The sequence below is a fragment of the Protopterus annectens genome, chromosome 1.part1 (assembly GCF_019279795.1).
Source record: "Protopterus annectens isolate FY-2018-M chromosome 1.part1, PAN1.0, whole genome shotgun sequence".
NCBI lineage: Eukaryota > Metazoa > Chordata > Ceratodontiformes > Protopteridae > Protopterus > Protopterus annectens.
The window spans coordinates 1,251,751,747-1,251,771,090 of NC_056726.1; the positions used below are offsets into that span (position 1 = coordinate 1,251,751,747).

At 40.8% G+C, this 19,344-nt stretch overlaps 1 protein-coding gene across 5 annotated transcripts in view; it reads right to left on the bottom strand.

The window, feature by feature from the left end:
- LOC122809699 (zinc finger CCCH domain-containing protein 13-like) overlaps window positions 1-19,344 on the bottom strand; it is a 1,891,555-nt gene that overhangs the window by 196,911 nt on the left and 1,675,300 nt on the right. For all 5 annotated transcript variants that reach the window (XM_044081418.1, XM_044081393.1, XM_044081403.1 and 2 more), the window contains one exon: window positions 12,335-12,367. In XM_044081418.1, coding sequence (XP_043937353.1) covers window positions 12,335-12,367 — 33 coding nt within the window. The remainder of the gene's footprint in view (window positions 1-12,334; window positions 12,368-19,344) is intronic.

Sequence of the window (19,344 nt, forward strand, 5' to 3'; positions counted from 1 at the left end):
GAACAGCCAGAGACTCAGATGTGCAGCTTTTCAGGGTGCGCAAACATAATAGCCTTGGCAGGGGAACTGTTTTGTAAGGGAAAAAGGGTAGGTTTGTGGTTATTCTCTTTTAGACAATTTTAGCAAAATGTATGAGCGAATAGCTGTACTTTTGTTAAATGACGGAGTTGTTTGTAAGGTATACAAAGTAACAGTGGGAAGACCTCACATGAAATCTGTTGCTAGTGGCAGGACCCCACAGGAAATGAAAACAGGTTATTAAATGCATGTGCAAATACAGCAAAGGACAAATTAACACAAGGAGGCACCTTGTGTCAAGGGCAGTACCCTCGGAACTGAAAAGTAAGAGGTATGAGAATTTTTCTGTGTTAATGTATGTATGAATGGGAGGGGAAAAAAAGTTAAAGTTAAAGCAAGTTCATAAACCTACAGCATATTGGGATGTAGAATATGCGCTGTCAAAACCAGTTCATAAGCCTACAGCATGTTGGGACGTAGAGCAGGTACTGTTAAAACCAATTCATGAGCCCATAGCATGCTGGGACATAGGTCTGGTTGTGTGGAAGTATCCTCAGATGGTCCGAAACAGTGGTCAGTTCTGGACAGTACCTATCCACCCCATTATCCCAACTGCAATGCTGGAGATGTAACTTTTGAGCTCGCGCTGGGACGAAATCAAGGGGGTGCTATGGGAAAAGGCTGAATGAAACCTCTCCTCTGTCACTGCATGATGACAGACTTCCTACCCTTCCCCTCCCTGTATGGTGTGTGGCTTGCTCTAGTTATTTTCTGTTCTCTGAACTGCCAGGATCTGTAAGGTAAGCTGAACATTTTTTTAAACAAAACAACAAAGATAAGCATGCAAGATCAAATCCCTGAAAAGGGAACACCAGCATATTTTATGCATCATAATTATGGAAAGGAAAAGTTGTATTTGCCTGACTGGTTTCAGTTTACTAAGAATTGTTCTGGTGGGGTATTTCCATTAAAAGGAATGTATGACAGGATTAGATTGATGACACTGAAAGGTATTTTGGAAGAAAAGAAAAGCAAAATAAGTGAGGAACAAATGGCAATATTTTATTCTTGGTACACTGAAGCACTTACAAGGGAAAAGGAGTCAGCATTAAGAGGGTTGCAGGATGCTAATAAAAATTGTTGCAACAGGTAAGAGAGGTTAAAAAGGCAGTACAGACCAGTAAAAAGAAATCCCTTTTATCCTGTCTTAGCAGGTTTGGAACAAACAGAGGAAGGCCAAAAGGCAGAAACTTCTGAAGAGGATGATTAATCCTCCAGCAGTTACTGCACCCCCACCCCCATATGCACTGGTGCAGGTACCTCCTGTACAACATTCTGCGGTTTCTGAGACCCCTACCTTTCAGTCAACTGTCCACTGGAAACCCAATCAGCATGACACTGTTACATCTCAAGACTAGCTCCCCTGTTCAAGCTTCATCTTTTGAACAGTCATCTGCAGTCAAGGGGTGTTCTTCCTATCCTTCTCAACTAGATTCTACTTCTCCAACAAGGGCATTAGTATTTGGTACTCCTGTAGCTCACACACGCTCACATGACAGGGTACAACAGATCATGGCCTCTGGAGGGGATCTTTTGGCACCTCTCAGGGAAATTCTGGGGGCTAATAATAGAGAGCTTGTTCATCGTCCTTGGATCCCTGCTGATTTGCATACTATGTCTAAAAGTTTTCCAAATATTAGGGAAGATCCATTAAAGTTTAGAGAGGAATTAAAAACTATAACAGAATGTTACAATCCTACTTTGACAGATTTAAATCAGCTGCTTAGAGTAGTTAATTCAGATGAAATAAGGAAGCAGTTACTGGAAAAGGCTGAGATAATGAATTTTACTCTCACAGTGAATGCATTAACAGATAAATGGACAGCATTGTTAAAGAAAATTACTGACATGTGTCAAGTTAGGACTGACTGGTCTAAAATACAGGTATGTAAACAAAATAAAGGGGAAGCCCCTGCAGACTATTTAAGTCGCCACAAAACAGTATTTGCTAGACATTCAGGAATACCAGACATAGAAGAGCAAGCTAAGTCAGCTCCTGCAGCAGCTTTTGTGCAGGGTTTGCAAGCCCCTGTACAAAATCAAATAAAGCAAGTGCTCACAGACTGACAGGAAAGTGCTTAGAGTCTTTATTAAATGCTGCAAATAATTGTACAGAGTATCAGGAAAAATGGAGGAAGGATACTGAGGATAAGCTGTTAACTTTACAAATCATGCAGCTGGAAAACCCGAGGAGTCGCGGTAGAAGCAGGGGAAGGGGTAGAGGAATTGCTAGAGGATTTAGTAAAAGTGCTGGCCAAGGGGGAACAAAATGCAGCTGGGTGGCAACAATGAGCTGGCAAGTCCCCCCTCCTGTTTCATCGGACACAGCTTGCTTCAATTGTGCAGTAGCAGGACACTGGAACGGAAAATGCCCACACAGGCGAATGCAGAGAGTCCAAGATACTGGACGGAATGACACCCAAATTATAATGCAGTTTTTCCCCCACCACCTCCTCACATTGGAAGGAGTCAGGAAGTACCATACTGACTAGGTCAGGGAAATAAAACAAAAATAAATCTTAATCCTCTACTGCCAATAGATCAAAATGGACTTTATGTTAAGGTAGAAATACATTCAAAGAAAATCCCACTTCTGGTAGTCACTGAAGCCACTAGGTCTGTGTTAAAAATTACTTAAAATAGTCAAATACCAGTAGCAAAGCATAAATTAAAGGCAGTTAGAGTAACACATGCTACTGTTACGTATCCTATCTCAGAACCTACCCCTATTTCCTTAGGTTCGATCAAAGAAAGGCATTCTTTCCTTCTGAGCACTACTGCACCAGTAAATCTACTAGGGTGAGATTTGTTATGCAAGTTGGGTTGTACTAATTACTCTACCCCAAAAGGGGTGTACCCGGGAGTTCCGAAAGAAGCTGAGGAACAGCCTGTTGGAAACATATAGGTAGATGCCAACTTTTGGGCTAAACACGCAAATGAAGTAGGTATACTGAAATCAGCAGAACCAGTAAAAATAAAACTAAACCCATCAAAATCTCTTCCTAGAGTTCCACAGTATCCACTAAAGCTAAAAGCAGAGCAGGGAATCAAACCTGTAATTCGGTCTCTAATAGAGCAAGGAATAATACCAGCTAAAAGTCCCTGTAATACTCTTACTCTCCCTGTGAAAAAGCCAGGAAAGGATACTTCTAGATTTGTAAAAGATTTAAGGGCTGTAAGTAATGCAGTACTGCCTACTTTTCCTGTTGTTCCAAATCCAGCAACAATACTGAGTTGCATACCACCTCTAGAGCTAGCTACTTTTCCATAACAGATTTATGTTCAGCATTCTTTTCTATACCCTGAAAGCCAGTTTCTACTTGCTTTTACTTATCAGGGACAGCAATATAGCTGGACACGGTTGCCAGAAGGATATACTGAATCTCCTTCATTATTTTCTCAAATTCTGAAAAAAAGATTTGGAAAATGTAACATTTCTGGGTGGGTCTGTGTTAGTACAATATGTAGATGATTTATTAATAGTACGAAATTCCTTACAGCAGTTTCAGCAGGACACCTTGCACCTTCTGACTATCCTTGCAGAAAAGGGATACAAGGTGTCGAAAGAGAAACTACAACTGTGGTCACCTCAGATACGTTTATCTTGGCCATTTAATATCTCAGGGAAGCAGGCAGGTGTTACCATCTCGTATTGATGCAATATCCAAGGCCCCACACATCTGACTACTCGGCAACAGCTTAGATCTTTCCTAGGTATGACAGGATACTGCAGACAGGGGGATTCCTAACAATGCAGAAATTGCTAAACCTTTGACAAATCTTTTAAAGCAGGATACACCGGAACCTCTCCCTTGGGATAATGAAGAGGAAAATTAATTTCAGAATTTAAAACCAGCTTTAGCGACTGCTCCAGCTTTAGGGTTACCAAACTATGACAAATGGCTTTTATTATTTTGTCATAAAGAAATGGATTTGCACAGGGAGTGCTTGCACAGAAAAATGGGGACAGCTATCCTCCATTAACTTATTACAGCACAGCACTTGATTCTGTTGCAAAAAGATTTCCACCCTGTTTAAGGGCAGTTGCTGCTGCTGCTGCCATTTTAGTTAATCTTGCACAATCGCTGGTGCTTGGGCATGATCTTACAGTAGTTGTCCCACATTCTGTATCATCTTTGCTTAAAATAAAAACTCAACCACTCTTGACTGCATGTCTAACTAAATATGAACTTGCACTTCTCTCTCATATTTCTCTGATCCGCTGTTCTGTTCTAAATCCTGCATCTCTGTTGCCTACTACTGAGGTTGGTAAAGAGCATGGTTGTGTGTGTGTGACTAACTATCTTGCTTTCTCCTATTCCTATACCCAAATGCTGAAATGAATCTGTTCATGGACGTCTTCTGGGGAAGAAATCAAAGGGGACAACTGATTGCAGGAATATCCATTTGCACCGAAAATACAACATTATTGGAACAAAGATTAGAGGGTGTTAATTTTGCTCAAATAGCTGAATTAGTGGCGCTGCAAAAAGCCTGAGAGTTACCAAAAGACAAGGTGGCCAATATTTTTACAGACAGCTGTTATGCTTTTGGGGTGATACATGATTTTGGACAACTTTAAAAAACAGAGAGGGGTTTTGACCTCTTCGGGAAATCAAATTAAAAATTCAGGGATCATAAAATCATTGTTAGATGCACTTTTGCTACCCAAGAGGGTATCTATACTCAAATGTTGTGCCCATCAAAAAGGCATAAATGTTGTAACAAAGGGCAATAATCTGACAAGACCGAGTTGCTAAACAAGTAGTGGAAGACTGTTGTAAAAGATCTGTGCATGTTAACTATGACAAACTCCAACAGTAAGGATGTGTTTGACTGTGAAAAGTTGTCTGTCTTTCAAGCTGAAGCATCACACGGAAAAGTTCATAAGCATAACCAAGCTACTTGGAGTACTAATTGACAGCCAACTTAAATTTACCTCCCACCTACAAAAAAACATCAAAAAACTCCACCAAAAACTTGGTATGCTTTATAGACAAAATGCCTACCTTACCTCTGCTACCAAAATAACACTTGCTTCATCCTTCCTTATCCCCTCCCTCCTCTATGGCGTCCCACTCCTAACTAATCTTCAATCCTCTCTCAAAAAACAACTTTCCTGTTGTTACAACAAAATTGCAAAATTCGCCACCAGCCACAAATCTTCCACTCACCACTGCTTTTCCCTCCATAAACTAAAATGGCTAGAACTTCCCAATCAACTCACTTACACACTCAGCTAACTCTAGCCCACAAGCTTATTCTCAACCCCTCCCTCTGTCCTTCCCTTTCTTCTGCATTTAATATGCATCTACCCAATAGAGTATTAAGATCAAACAATCAAAACCTACTCAAAGTCCATAAACCAACATATCTCCCAGGCAAAAACTTTCTATCTTTCACCCTAGCTCGCATCTGGAACTCCCTTCCTTCACTCATACGTACCACCTCTAATCACTCTGCTTTCAAAAAATCTCTCTATACATACCTAGCATCTCAGTGGGAATTCTCCTGCTCCCACCCTACATAACCTACTCTTCTCCTCTATCTCCCTCCATACTCTGCTACATCTTGCTATACCTAAATTTCTATAGAAATTATTAGGTAAGTCCAATGATTCTCTTCTTCCACCACTTCATCATCTCACTGAATCTCTAACTTTCTAGTGACTAAGTTTTTCCTAACTACTATGTATAAATGGATATGTCTGTACAAATTAATATTATTACATTTTTTGCACACTGTATCTAGCTGTACATTTTTGCTTTTTTACCTTATTGTTAACCTTTGAGTGTATGTGTGAATATATGTTTGTAGGTATGTAAAATGTATTTTTGGAGCTTTTCTCCCCAGGACTCCATTGAAAACGGGTTCCTTGTGGCCCAATGGACTATCCTGGTAAACCAACTGCAATAAATAAATAAGTTCAGAAATGGCTTAAGGATGGATGCATTAAATCCGCCAGTGGCTTATGGCAACATCCAGATGGCCAAATGGTGGCGCCTGTCTCTTTGCTACCTTACCCAGTACGGACATATCTACCAGCCCATACAGGAAGACAGCTTTAATTAACCAGATTACCCGAAGTTGGTATGCCCTTCATGTCTCCTCTTTGATACTTCAGTATGTAAATAATTGTGCTATATGTCAAGAGTATAATGCTAGTAAAAACGCAAACATTAAGACTGTGCGTTTACCACCACCCTGGGGACCTTTTGTTAACATACAGCTGGATTTCATCCAGATGCCTAGGACTAACTGTTTACAATTTATTAAGTATGACTACATGCCTCATTTTGGTATACCGTGTACTATCAATAGTGATCAGGGAACACATTTTAATAATTCATTAATGAAAGAGCTTTGCAAAATTTTTAAAACTAAGTTGAGTCTTCAGTGTCCCAACCATTCACAGTCATCTGGATTAGTAAAAAGGGTAAAGACCACCCCTAAAAATAAAATTTCAAAGATTTGTGCTGAAATGCACTTAAAAGTGGCCCAAGGCCCTCCCCTTAGCATTAATAAACATGAGGGCCTCACTGAATGCCACCAGGAAGTTGAGTCCGTGTGAAATATTAATGGGGAGACCCATGGCCCTTCCAGTTACCCCTCCAGTGGAAAATGCAAATGTAACTGTCAGATGATGCTATGATTTCCTACAGTTGCAAACTTGTTTGTATTTTACAGCAATATCATTGAACAGTAAAAGCAGCACTCCCCCATCCTCCTGACCAGCCCCGTCATCAACTGCAGCTGGGTGATTGGATTTGCATCAAAATTTTCAACCAGGTGCTGTTAACCCTGACTGCGGTTTGATGTGCAGGACTTCCACCATGAATCCATTTGTCTCACTGCAAGAAAACCTGTGGGTAATCCAGACGAATCATTGCAGCCAACAGAGGGAGATCAAGATGCAACAGACTAATCATCTGCCCAGTGAAGGAAGTCAACTTCAGTAGCAGTCCATGATGAGTCCGGTGACAACAGGTACCCTTGCTTTGTTTTTCCTGCTGCTTCCTTTTATAAACTGGTCAAGAGAAAACAGTTTCTTGCTGGTTCTTCGGCAATATACTATAGACTTAAATGCAACAACCTGTTAGGTATGTTCACATATACCTCTCATCATTCAAAGGCAGGGATTACTATGATTCCCATCCCTGCATCACAGGTGTCATCTGAAAAAGATCTTAGTGACATCAGTCTAACTTGGCATAATGTGACTGATTTCTTGAAGGTTGTCTCTCTTCAACTTGCAACCATACATCATGGGGACACATGTTATGCCAGAAATGGGACTGTACCGGCAGAAACCAGCAAATGTAATGACACCATGCATGAAAGCATGTTAGACTCTCTGCACTTGTAAAGCTATGACTGGGGGTGTGGCATGGGTATGATATAGGACCGTTACTACATCTGTGGTAATCATGCCTACCCCTGGTTTCCTACAAACTGGTCTAGATGTTGCTTTGTGGGCTATACTACCCCTGCTATTCAGCATTTTCAAAATCCTCCAGCAGGTAGACAGAAAAATAAGCGAGGAATCCACTGGGCAGAGCAAGTATTTTCATTCTTTAATCCTGGGTATTGAGTGCAAAGGACAATGCTTGAAATCACCATGCTTTCTCAAAATTCTTCAGGAGGTAGTCAACGGAACTTCACATCACATCAGGATGGCAAATTGAGAAATGACTGAAATGTGAACTGTGGTATTACAAAATCAACTGGCACTAGTTATAATGCTTGCCGCAAAATGGGGGGGGGGGGGTCATGCGCCCTCATAGGGAATCGTTGCTTTTCATATATTAGTGACTATCATAATGAACAGGAAAAACTGACAAATTTCATGCAGCAAAGGGCCAAGGATTTGAACAGCACATAAAAACAATGGACACTTTTTGGATGGCTGGGCAGAGTTTTTGGTAACCTGGGAATTAGTATAGTCCAGGGTATTGTATATTTTTGATTATTTTAATATTTTCGATTTTGAAGGCTGTAATTACAAAATGTTTAACCTCGCCGGCACATAAAATGCCACTGCACATACCTGATTATGAAAATTCTATCGTAGCAGAAAAAGAATACTATGATGCTGAAGCTTATTTTAATAAGTAAAAAAAAATAAAAATATAACTACATGTATTGTATGACACTAATAGTGTCAAAGAACTGTTACGGGACAAGATCAGTTTATTAAAATGTATATTAATTTCAGTTTCATTAATGATTCTATAATATAATTGTTAAAAAGCAAATACAATTTGTATGCAGGACTGTGGAAAAATACAGTTTCATAAGCTGAAGTTACTGCTGTGTTTCACTTGCATTCTTTAAATATGCAACAGGGAAAACTAAGTGTTGAAGGAGCAGAGGCATGTTAAATAGTGTAAAAGGAATTTGTTAGCCTGACTCCTCCAGGGTAGGAGTATGTTGTTGCTAGGGAAAGTCTGAAATATCTAAGGTCAGAAAACAAGATCCTTGGAGCAGGTGGGTCATGTAAAATATGGAGTTCACGTGAAGTCCAAGGCAAGAATCACAAGGAATGATATTTCTAAAGTCATTAATTTGTTAAAAATATTATATCAGCATCTTGCATGATTTAAAATGACAAGTAAATGTATAAAAGATGCAGTTTACTTTTTCAGAGAGACTGGCTTACACCTTTTATGAAAATGGTCTCCCAGCACTGTCAAAAATACAATTTCTGTTTGCACATCCTGAAGTGTTATTCCTGACTGAAGGCAAAGAAGGTACATTTTTAATGTTTTTTATTTACTACTCTAACAAGAGGAACTTACAATCCTCAGGGACCTCGCAGAAGTCATCCGTCTTCTTTGGAGCTGGGGGCTTGGGAATCTGGGGTCTGGGAAGCATTATGAAAGGCATCCAGAAATGCAGGATGCACTGCTGGAACTGCAGAGAGGCTAGGAAGATCAACTTGCAGAAGTTGATAGTATCTTTTCTGAACATCAGAAATTTGGGAGGTGTCCCACTTAAAGTGTTCTCCCATTTTCAGAAAGAGTTTCATCAAATGAAATCTCTTCCATAGTGGAATCAGCACCAACTAACTCCATCGTATGGGAACCATATTCTTGAGGACAGGGACTGTGTGTTAAGTAATCCAAGGATTCCTCTTCAGAGGAAAAATAATCAGAGAAATCACTGTCCCTAATCCTTTTCTGAGAAGGAAGGGGAGAAGGAGTAGGACCAGACAGAGAAGGTTGCAGCTTGAGTGCCATATGAAAGCCTGAAACGAGCTTTGAGAAAAGCCTGGCAATCTGTTTGGGCCTCTATAAGGGGGGACAAATGCTGGATTTTTTTTTGTTTTTTCTTGGCAGGGGAAACAATTTTATGCAATGCTGGAGGACCTAATGAAGGCCTCCATTCAAAAGCATCTGACTCAATTTCTTCTTCTCACTAGAGTTTGTGGTACCCCCCCAGGACCCTCCGTAATAACGAGCCTAAGTTTCCCTGTGACATCCTGACAGGATGTCTATTCTTCCTCCAAAGACATGCTAGCAGCTGAAGTCAAGGTGGCTCGGCCTGTGTATCCGTACCTGAAATCGAATGTGCCTTCAAGGTGACTAACACCTCGGGAAATACATCTGATGATGGAGGTGCAGCGGAAGCTGCAGGCCTAGGTTTCTTGGCCTTCTGCTTCACAGGCTCAACGTCAGACCCGAGGTACCTTTCATACCCTTAGCTAACAACTTAACCTGTTGGTTCTCTAACTAGATAGCAAGAGAAAAGAGCCTGCTTCTAAGGGTCTTGGGTACGAAGGACTGGGAAATGCTACAGGACTTATGGTCATGGCTAGACCCTAAACAAAAGAGACACTGTAGATAACTGCCCTTATGCAGAATTTGTCTTACACAATGGCACTTGTCCTTCTTGGATGACATAACCAAAACAGTAGTAAAGAGAAAAAATTCCCCAGCAGGGCGCTTATCTGAAAAAATCTGAAGTTGCAGTCACTGAAATGATCAGGAATGGTGTTCTAACTCGTGTCAGAAAAGTTCTAAGGATGGTATGTACATATGTTGCTTTTATGGCCTACGTGTGACGTACCACGTACCCTTTTGTCGATAGATCCCTCAGGATATGAATACTGCAGCAAGTGAATAGAAGGACATCAGGTTACTGAAATACATGCATAACTGCATCATTTTTAACCAGTGCATCATATTTACCTGGGAGTTCTTCAAAAAGTATCAAGACCTTCACACCATAAAACGCTTTTCCTTTAGTCAGCTTTTTTTTCTGTCTCATTCTTGAAGTAGCCCTCCCACTGATATTTGGCTTACATCGTTTTTATATACAAGTCTGACTTTGTGATAGCTCACTTTCTGCCATTCAGTATGTGTCTCTTCTTCTGTGGCATCAACTAAGCCAAAATCTTTTAAGAGTTAAGGTAATTAAAAAGGCCAATGATTGCAGCTTCATCATCAGTAAAGTGTGTGTAAACCTGGACAAAGACTGCAATCTGTGTGATGACTAAATGTGAACTAGAAGACAGACGCACTTTACACACCACCCAGAAAATATGGCTTTGAAGATAGAGCTACAGTTAATTCTGGGGAAAAACAGTTATTCTTTTAAGTTTAGTGCTTAAATGCAACTTAAAATGATGTACAAGAGGCAGCCACTGACCAAAAGATATCACTATAATCAACAAATTAGAACACTCCTACCAAAGACAGTTTACTTTCACTGTAAGTCAGCAAACGGACACTATCAAAATAAATGTTCTTCTCATTAGAGTACACAGTCTTTCTATAAAATATCATTAAGTTTATAGGCAAATACTAGACTAGATGACCTTGAGGGCCATTTTAAGTCTAGCCAGTTTCAATTTTTTATGCTCGAGTTAACCTATTCCATTTGGTTAGAGATCAGCCTTACTCTTCTCCCACGATTGGTAATTATATATTACCCTTAATAACTGGGATAATACCATAGATAATTTGAGAGGACCCATGCATTGAAGAAAGCATTTAAAAGCTACATATGTCCATTAGATTGGCATAACAGTTAAGATATTGCCTTACAGACACAAGGTGCATGGGTTGATTCTCACATAGGTTAATTGGCTAGGTTTCAAATGGCCCACAAGAGCAGTTAACCTAGTACTAAACTAAGAACCTATTAGTACAAGTGGTTAGTCTTGGAGCAAATTTTCTGTTTCCCATCCATAGATCCAAGTTGCACTTGAATATGGACAGGGATGAACTTTGTTTTATGTGGATAGCAAATCTGTTTCAGAGTAGCGGTATCTTCTGAGATGCACCTGTCCCTCCAAACTTCTCTATTAATGTTTCAAAATAGGTTTAGATCCCTAGATCGGGTTATTTCTGATGCCATTTGACTTGCTGATGTACAGTAAATCCATCAATACTGGGCCAAAGGATGCCTTGCATACCAGACAAAGGTCACCTCTCAGCAGTCTGTAGGATACTGAGTACAGTGAAAGGGCTTTGATTTGGTCCCTGCAGGACATTGTTGTTTAGGCCTTGTATCCTCTTTGTAAGGTATCTTTGTGGGTGTTCCAGTTGCTGCATCTATCTGGACAGATGTATGCAAAAGGGGGCATTATATTCAATAACGGGCCTGATGAGGGCTGAGTAAAGGGGGGGGGGGGTAATGACATCCCTAGATCTGGAAACAATCCCTTTGTTTATAAGCTGTGCAATACGAAATAACTTTTTTTTTTTTTTTTTTACAACGAACACGTGTTGGTCAAAAGTTAGGCCACTGTCCCCATAAGTTCCCAAATTCCAAACAACTGGGTCAAATCTTAGATGCATATTGTTAATGTGGTAGTTTCCTGTGATAGACAACTCCCCCAAGTCATTTTTATTATACAGATTAAAAAGGACTACAAAAAAATCCATCAAGCATGACATTCCCCCATTATGCTTTTGGGTACAACAAACTGGAAAATAACCACTTGGGAGTGACAAAGGGAAATCAGTAATCCAGAAAAAGATCAGGATATGGTAAAAAATGTGTTATTTCCAGTTTCTGATGTAGCTGTTATTTAAATGCACAAACATAATGAAACAGAAAAATATTACTGAATCAAATACTAAAATACCACACTGCCCATTGTCTGATTTTTGTGTCTGGCGACTTTCATTTACAAACTATATAAAGAGTTTTAGTTCCAAGAAAGAGAAAGAAAATATACACCTAGCCTTCCAAAGAGCCAGTGAGCAGTCCATAAAAAAATACTTTCAAATCAAATAGAAAAATATACCTGGCTAGTGGTTCATCTAGATCCAGAGAAGAACTGCAATGACAAAGAAAATGCATCACAACTTGTTTGAATTCTTCAGACAATACACATTCAAATAAAATACAACTTGATGTCATTTTATTACTTTCAGACTTTTATTTGTACTATTGACTTTCTATCATTTATCTGCAAAAAGTCAAGGTCGTTCCTTTATAAAAAGTCAGAGCTGATATCATACAAGTCAGGAAGGATTTTTTTGTTATGCAAAGGAACAAAAAGTTGGTGTGAGAACAGCCATAATTCCAGGTGAGACAGCACACAATGAAGGTTTAAGCCTGGTTTCTTTGTTTGCTCCTTCAATCTGTGAAATACAAAACTGCAGAAGTCTCACCCACAGCCTTAGATACAGGGTGTTTCAACAATGCCAAAATATCCACAGCCTTCTCAACCCCAACCCCAAGAAAGAACACGGAAAATCAGCAGTTTAAGACGCTTCTGCATTAGATATCCCAGTGATCAGGCCTGAAACTTGAAAGCTGGGTCTTCTATGACACAGTGTGGGTTCCACCCCTCTATGCAATGCAGCTGGCCTCCTGCTTACATCAGCACTATTATTTTCTCTCGGATTATAAAAATACTCTATGATTAAATGGAAACATTACTTAACTCAAAACTAATTTTCTTGGGTACAAACCTCTTATGGCATGCTGCTACAGTTGAGCTCTGTTAGAATAACAGATTCAGAATGTTCAAGTAGTACTTTGACAGCAGTTTCAGAATGTGTGCAAACAGGGTCTAGTAAGCAGAATGAGTCTCTAATATTACAAAGTTTAGTTATGTGGGCAAACAGTATAAATACACAAGATTTGCTCAAATAGTGAAACAAAGGACACTCCTGTTGCCTTACTGCAAAGCAGTTTTAGAAAAAAAAAAACTCTCCTGTGTTACAAAAACACATCCAAAAAAGTAAGGGTGGTGCTGTTCATCAACCAATTAATTCCTTGATTCCTCATTTGCCAGGCAGGGCAAGAAAAGTATCTCTAAAATGTAGATGAGATGTGGAGTATTCTTTCTCTGACTGTCTCAAACACAGCACTCCCTTAAACTGCTTTGCTGTCAGCAAGTAACAGGATCCCACAGCAAACAAGCTAAGATGGCTGAAGTATTTACCTCGACTAGGGTATAAAACAACCGTTTTGTTCAGATCTGACATGCACACTAGCAGCTATTATGTCTGCATCCTGATCTCCTCTTCGGTACCAAAAGAATCTCTTATCTAGGTAAAATTTCCTGGTCTTTGCTTCCTAGCCTTTCATCAGAACGAACAGCTCATCCTCAGAAAATATGTGCCTGAAAGGAATGACAGCTGCATCAAAGCTGTCAGCTTTACATTTCTTAGACTGTGCTGTACAAGTGCCCCCTTGTTCTGAGTTGAGAGATCCACACAGTGAAGCAACAGGGACACCTTTGTCCTTACCAAGCTCAGCAGACTTTAGATTCAGTCTGACAAAAGGTGGTCATGAGAAGTATTTTCACTTGTCCTTCTCCAATTTCTTTATGAAAACTAAAGTTATGTATTTACCATAATGATAGATCTGTGTTGTCTGCTTCCAGCCTTTACCAGATAAATCTTTGGATATGCTCTCTGATCTGACTTGGGCCACTCAAGACTTTTGATCCAAAGCTCTGGCTCCTCCCCTTACCCAAAACTCTCTGCAAACTCTAACATTACCTCAGACAGAGTTTAAAAAAATGAAATGCATAACTTCACTGTAATTATACCAAAACAGGTAACCCAGAGAGAGGCAAAAAGCTAATAAGATAATCTTGGAGGTAAAAGAGCAGCTGAAGAGCTTACAGCAAGGTCAGTTGTCATACCAGAGGTAAAGGAGCAAAGAATTCCATAACCAGGCAGGAGAGAAAGGTGGGAGGATAACTGAGGAAGGTCAGTAGCAGAAAACACAGAGCTATCACTGTGGTAAGTACATAACCTTCTTACCAGATGTTCTTTCTTCCATCTATTGCTCAACAGATGGGACACAGTCTTCCATCTATTGCTCGACAGATGGGACACAGTCTCAAACAAATGAAATTTTTGGGTTGCCTCATGGAAGAATATTCCAATGGACAGCTAAACCAAAGGCTGCTTTATCTTTAGAAAGTAAATCCAATTTATAATGGGAAATGAAAGTATGAACATGAAGGTATAAATATTAAAACTAAATGGCAGCTGCACAAATATCATTAACAGAGGCTCCTGAAAAGAGAGCAGTAGAAGTCACCACAGATCTAATGGAGTGAGATCTAATGGTCCTGGATACGGATGATCCCTTTTCTTTGTAAACCTGTAATGCAAACAGATAACTACCCTGGATAAGGTAACCTTAGGAACTGCATATGACCTAGTTTGGTTGCTGAAAAGGACAAAAAAAAGCTGATCAGACTTTCGAATGTCTAAGTATAGAAAAAGTAAATATGCAGATATTGGACATCTGACAAATGCAGCATGTATTTTCTTTCCTAAATTTTCCAGTAAAGGAGAACAGTGAGACTAATGGTCCAGTTTATAGTAGTGCTGGTAGCTACACTGGGTAAGAAGAAAGGACTGGTTCACATGGAAACCCTGTCCTTGTGAAAAAATAATGCATGGTAACTTGCCTCAAAGAGCTTGGAACGCCGATATCCTTCTGGCAGACGTAACTGCAACTAAATCAATGTTTTCCATGTTGAAACATCTTGTCTGGTCTTGAAGTATAAAAATAACGTCCCAAGGATAAGTGGGAACTCTAAATGGTGGATGAGAAGGAAATACCTCTTAAAAAGGATGTAAGTAATCAGACAGGCAAATAGGGGACTTATTTTCTTCAATGCAAAAACTTGAGAGAGAAGCTAAATTGAGATGGCAGCTAACTGGATTTTGACAGCAGAGTAGCTAGTCCCATTACGAAAAAGAAGCTAGAAAATCTAAGACTGCTGGAAGGGGAGACAAAAAGGCGGTATAAATTTCTCTGGAAGGCCCAAATAGAGAACCTTTTCCATTTGCCATCATAAATCTTTCTGGTAGGTCATTTCTGAGATGATGTTAGGATGTATATGAACAACTTGGGAGGAAAGCCTGGACTACCAAGACATCACTGGAAGTGGAAAAAACAAGTGGGTAATTTTATGGGTTGAATGTTCAAAAGCAGTGTACTGGATGGGTGAGAAAGGAGATCCAGGATGAGATCTAGCATTCAACAGGGTGCTTCAGATGAGGCCAGTGGTAGGGGGAACCATAAAGGCCAAAAGGGAGCACTAAGGATAAATTAAAAAGTTATGTACTCACCATAAATTACAGTTTTGTACCTACCATAAATGTAGATGTCTGAACAGGATAGCATCTGCAGTCATAACAAATGGGTTGTCCTGTCGTCAGGCAGCCCTTCGGTCGGCCGGATTCCAAAGTCTGGGTCTGGCCTCGGCTGGTGTCGCACTTCACCCGACGTCATCTCTGCTGGTCTTCGGGTATAAAGGCATCAGCCGACGCCATTTTCCTCAGTGTTTCTTGCCCCAGATGCCAGTTGCCCTCTTGGAAAGCTAAATTTTGGATAAATGCCAATGTTTCCAAAAAAGTAGAAGGCAAACATAAAAAATAAGCATGTATGTACATATATACAAACAAATACACCATAAGAGACCCCCCCCCCAAGCTAGCTATTAGGAGGGTAAATACCCTAGGAGTACCACAGAGGGGAAGGAGGGTGGGTAATCCTGACTGCAGATGCTATCCTGTTCGGACATCTACATTTATGGTAGGTACAAAACTGTACTATGTCCTTCAAGGATGCATCTGCAGTCATAACAACTGGGTAGAATACCATAGCCAAACTAGGGGAGGAGGAAGAAGAATTATGGTGTAGTTAGGATCCCTTGCAATACAGCAGTGGCAAACCCTGCTCGGGATCTAGAGTATAGAGGTAAGTTATAATGCTTGGCAAATGTATGCACGGAGGTCCAAGTAGCCGCCTCAATAATGTCCTTGGTTGCCACTCCTCGTAAGAAAGCTGTGGTAGTGGCTGTAGCCCTTGTAGAGTGAGGTCTTATGTTCTGTGGAATTGGTTTTCCATGGTAGGAGTAACAGAATCTTATGCAATTTCCTATCCATTTGGAGATTGTCTGTTTGGAAATTGCTTTTCCTTCCCTTCCTGTTGCATAGGCTACTAAAAGCTGGTCAGTTTTTCTGTTACCTTTGGTTCTGTCCAGGTAGTAGCGTAACTGTCTATGTACATCCAAGGTATGCAGCAGTCTTTCCCCCCTGTTCTGTGGATTGGGAAAGAAGGTAGGTAGGTGGATTGCCTGGTTTAGAGACACTCTGGATACCACCTTAGGCATAAATGTAGGATTAGTTCTCATGGACACTATCTTGATGGAAGATTAGGAAGGGTTGTACTGCCATTAAGGCCTGTAGTTCCGAAACCCTCCTTGCTGAAGTAATTGCCAGTAGGAAAGCAGTTTTCCATGATAGGTGTTGAAGATCTGCTGTTGCTGCTGGTTCAAATGGAGGAGTGTCAATTTTTCTAGCACAAAGTTCAAGTCCCATGCTGGTAATGGTGGTTTCCTAGGAGGTTTTACATTCTTGATTCCTCTGAGGAACTGCCTGAGTAGAGGATGTGAGAAGAGCTGTATTCTGCAGAAATAGCTGATGCATGTATCTTGATGGAGGAATAGGACAGGCCTGTATGGAGAAGCTCTGCCAAGTACTCCAGGATGTTAGCAATATCTATGTTCGACACATCTTTTCCTCTTTCAGTACTCCAAATGACAAACCTTTTCCATTTTCCTGCATAGTTCCTTCTTGTTGAAGGTCTGCGGGCTTCAAGGATAATGTCTTTAACCCTTTGGGATAAGTCTGGGTTAGTTGCTGTTATGTGATGTTCCAGGCAGTCAGTTGCAGAGTTTTTAGGTTTGGATGCATGATGTTGTAGTTGTTCTGAGTTAACATCAAAGGCATCAGGGGTAGTGTCCACATTCTCCCCCGAGACATGCTCCTCAGCAATGGATACCAGTGTTGTCTTGGCCAATTCGGAGCTATCAGAATTATCCTTGGACGTTCCTCTTTGATTTTCAGTAGTACCTTGTGCATCAAAGGAAGAGGTGGAAATGCATATGCTGTCAGGCCTTTCCAACTGAAGGATAGAGAGTCCACCTTCCATGCAAGTGGGTGGTATGTCCTTGTGCAGAATTTCTTGAGCTGGTGATTGAGTGGGGATGCGAATAGGTCTATTTGTGGCATTCCCCATTTCTTTGTGAAGGCCTTGAAGATGTCCGGGTGTAGCATCCATTCGTGAGCATCCGAGGTAGTTCTGCTTAACATGTCTGCTAGGGTGTTTTCTTTTCCCGGTACAAATATTGCCTGTAACTGGATGTTGTAGCTCAGAGCCATATTCCAAAGGTCCAGAGTCATTCTGCATAGGGGGTATGAATGAGTGCCTCCCTGTTTGTTGATGTACCACATGACTGTGGTGTTGTCTGTCTATCATTAAATGGCCTTCTTTGAGGAATGGTCTGAAATTCTGGATTGCTAGTTTTACTGCCAGCATTTCTTTTTGATTTATGTGCAGGTGCAGCTGGTCTGGAGTCCATAATCCTTGTATGCATTTGTCCAACATGTGTGCCCCCCAGCCTAGGTCTGAGGCGTCCGTTGTGATGGTTTGGCTTGCTTGAAAGTTGTGGAGGGGCAAGCCTGGGTTTGACTGGCATGCTTGAGCCCACCATAGGAACTCTTGTTTCAGGCATGGGATTAGTGGGATTTCGGTTTCTAAGCTGTGCCTGTGTTGAGACCATAAATTCTTTAGGTACCACTGCAGCTTTCTCATATGCAGTCTGGCATGGGGGACCAGGATTATGCATGATGCCATGAAGCCCAAGGCCTGCAGTACTTTTCTTGCTGTTAGTTTGTTCTGCTTTGTTAATGCCAAGAAGTAAAGAGGGAATTGTTCTTGTTTTTCTGCAGTTAGGAATGCCATCTGTTTTACTGTGTCCAATTCCGCACCCAAGAATGTTCTTGTTTGGGATGGTATCAGTCTTGACTTTTTTAAATTGACTGTGTATCCCAGGGCTTGTAGTAAGCAAATGACTCTTTGTAAGTCTTTTGTCAGCTTGCTTTGGTTGTCCGCTTGTATCAGGCAGTCGTCCAGGTATGGATAAATTTGGATTCCCTGTAGCCTGCAATGAGCGATTACTGATGCCAGGCATTTTGTGAATACTCTGGGCGCAGTAGATAAGCCAAAGGGCAATGCTGAGAATTGATAATGCTCTGATCCTGCAAGAAATCTGTGGTATCTTCTGTAATTTGGTCGTATGGGGACGTGCAGGTATGCCTCCTTGAGATCTAGAGTTACCAGCCAACACTCCTTGCCCAGCATGGGAAGAAGTTGCTGTAGGGTCAGCATTTTGAATTTTGGGACAATGATGAATGTGTTTAAGACGGACAGGTCGAGAATAGGTCTCCAACTTTTCTCTTTTCTTGGTACTAGGAAGAGTCTGGAGTAAAATCCTTTGCCCTGTTCTGTTAGTGGTACTCTTTCCACAGCTCTCATCTTTGTCAATTGAGCTATCTGCTTTAGAGCTTCTGTTTTTTGATTTGGAGGTAGGTTTGGTATTCCTCTTTTTACTGGTAAGGTGTGGAAGTGAAACCTGTAGCCTTGGTCTATGGTTTGCAAAATCCACTTGTCTTTTGTGATATAGTGCCAATTTTTTGAAAATAAGGCTAACTTTCCGCCTAAAGGTGCTGCTATTTGTTCCCTGGTAGGCCGTGTCAGAGCCAAGTCACTGTGATTGTCCTGTTGCAGTGGCAGTGGTTGTGTCTGTGCCTCGCTGGTTATTGCCTTGCCACTGGCGTCCTCTGTAGGCACCTCCTCTGGATTGATTTCTGCCTCTGGAACGTCTATTCCTGCCTCTCTGAGATTTTGAGGAGTCTGGAAAGGACCAATTTTTGGAAGGCCAGTTCCTGCTAAACCTTGGGTCTGAACCTGTAAGAAATCCTTAACTGT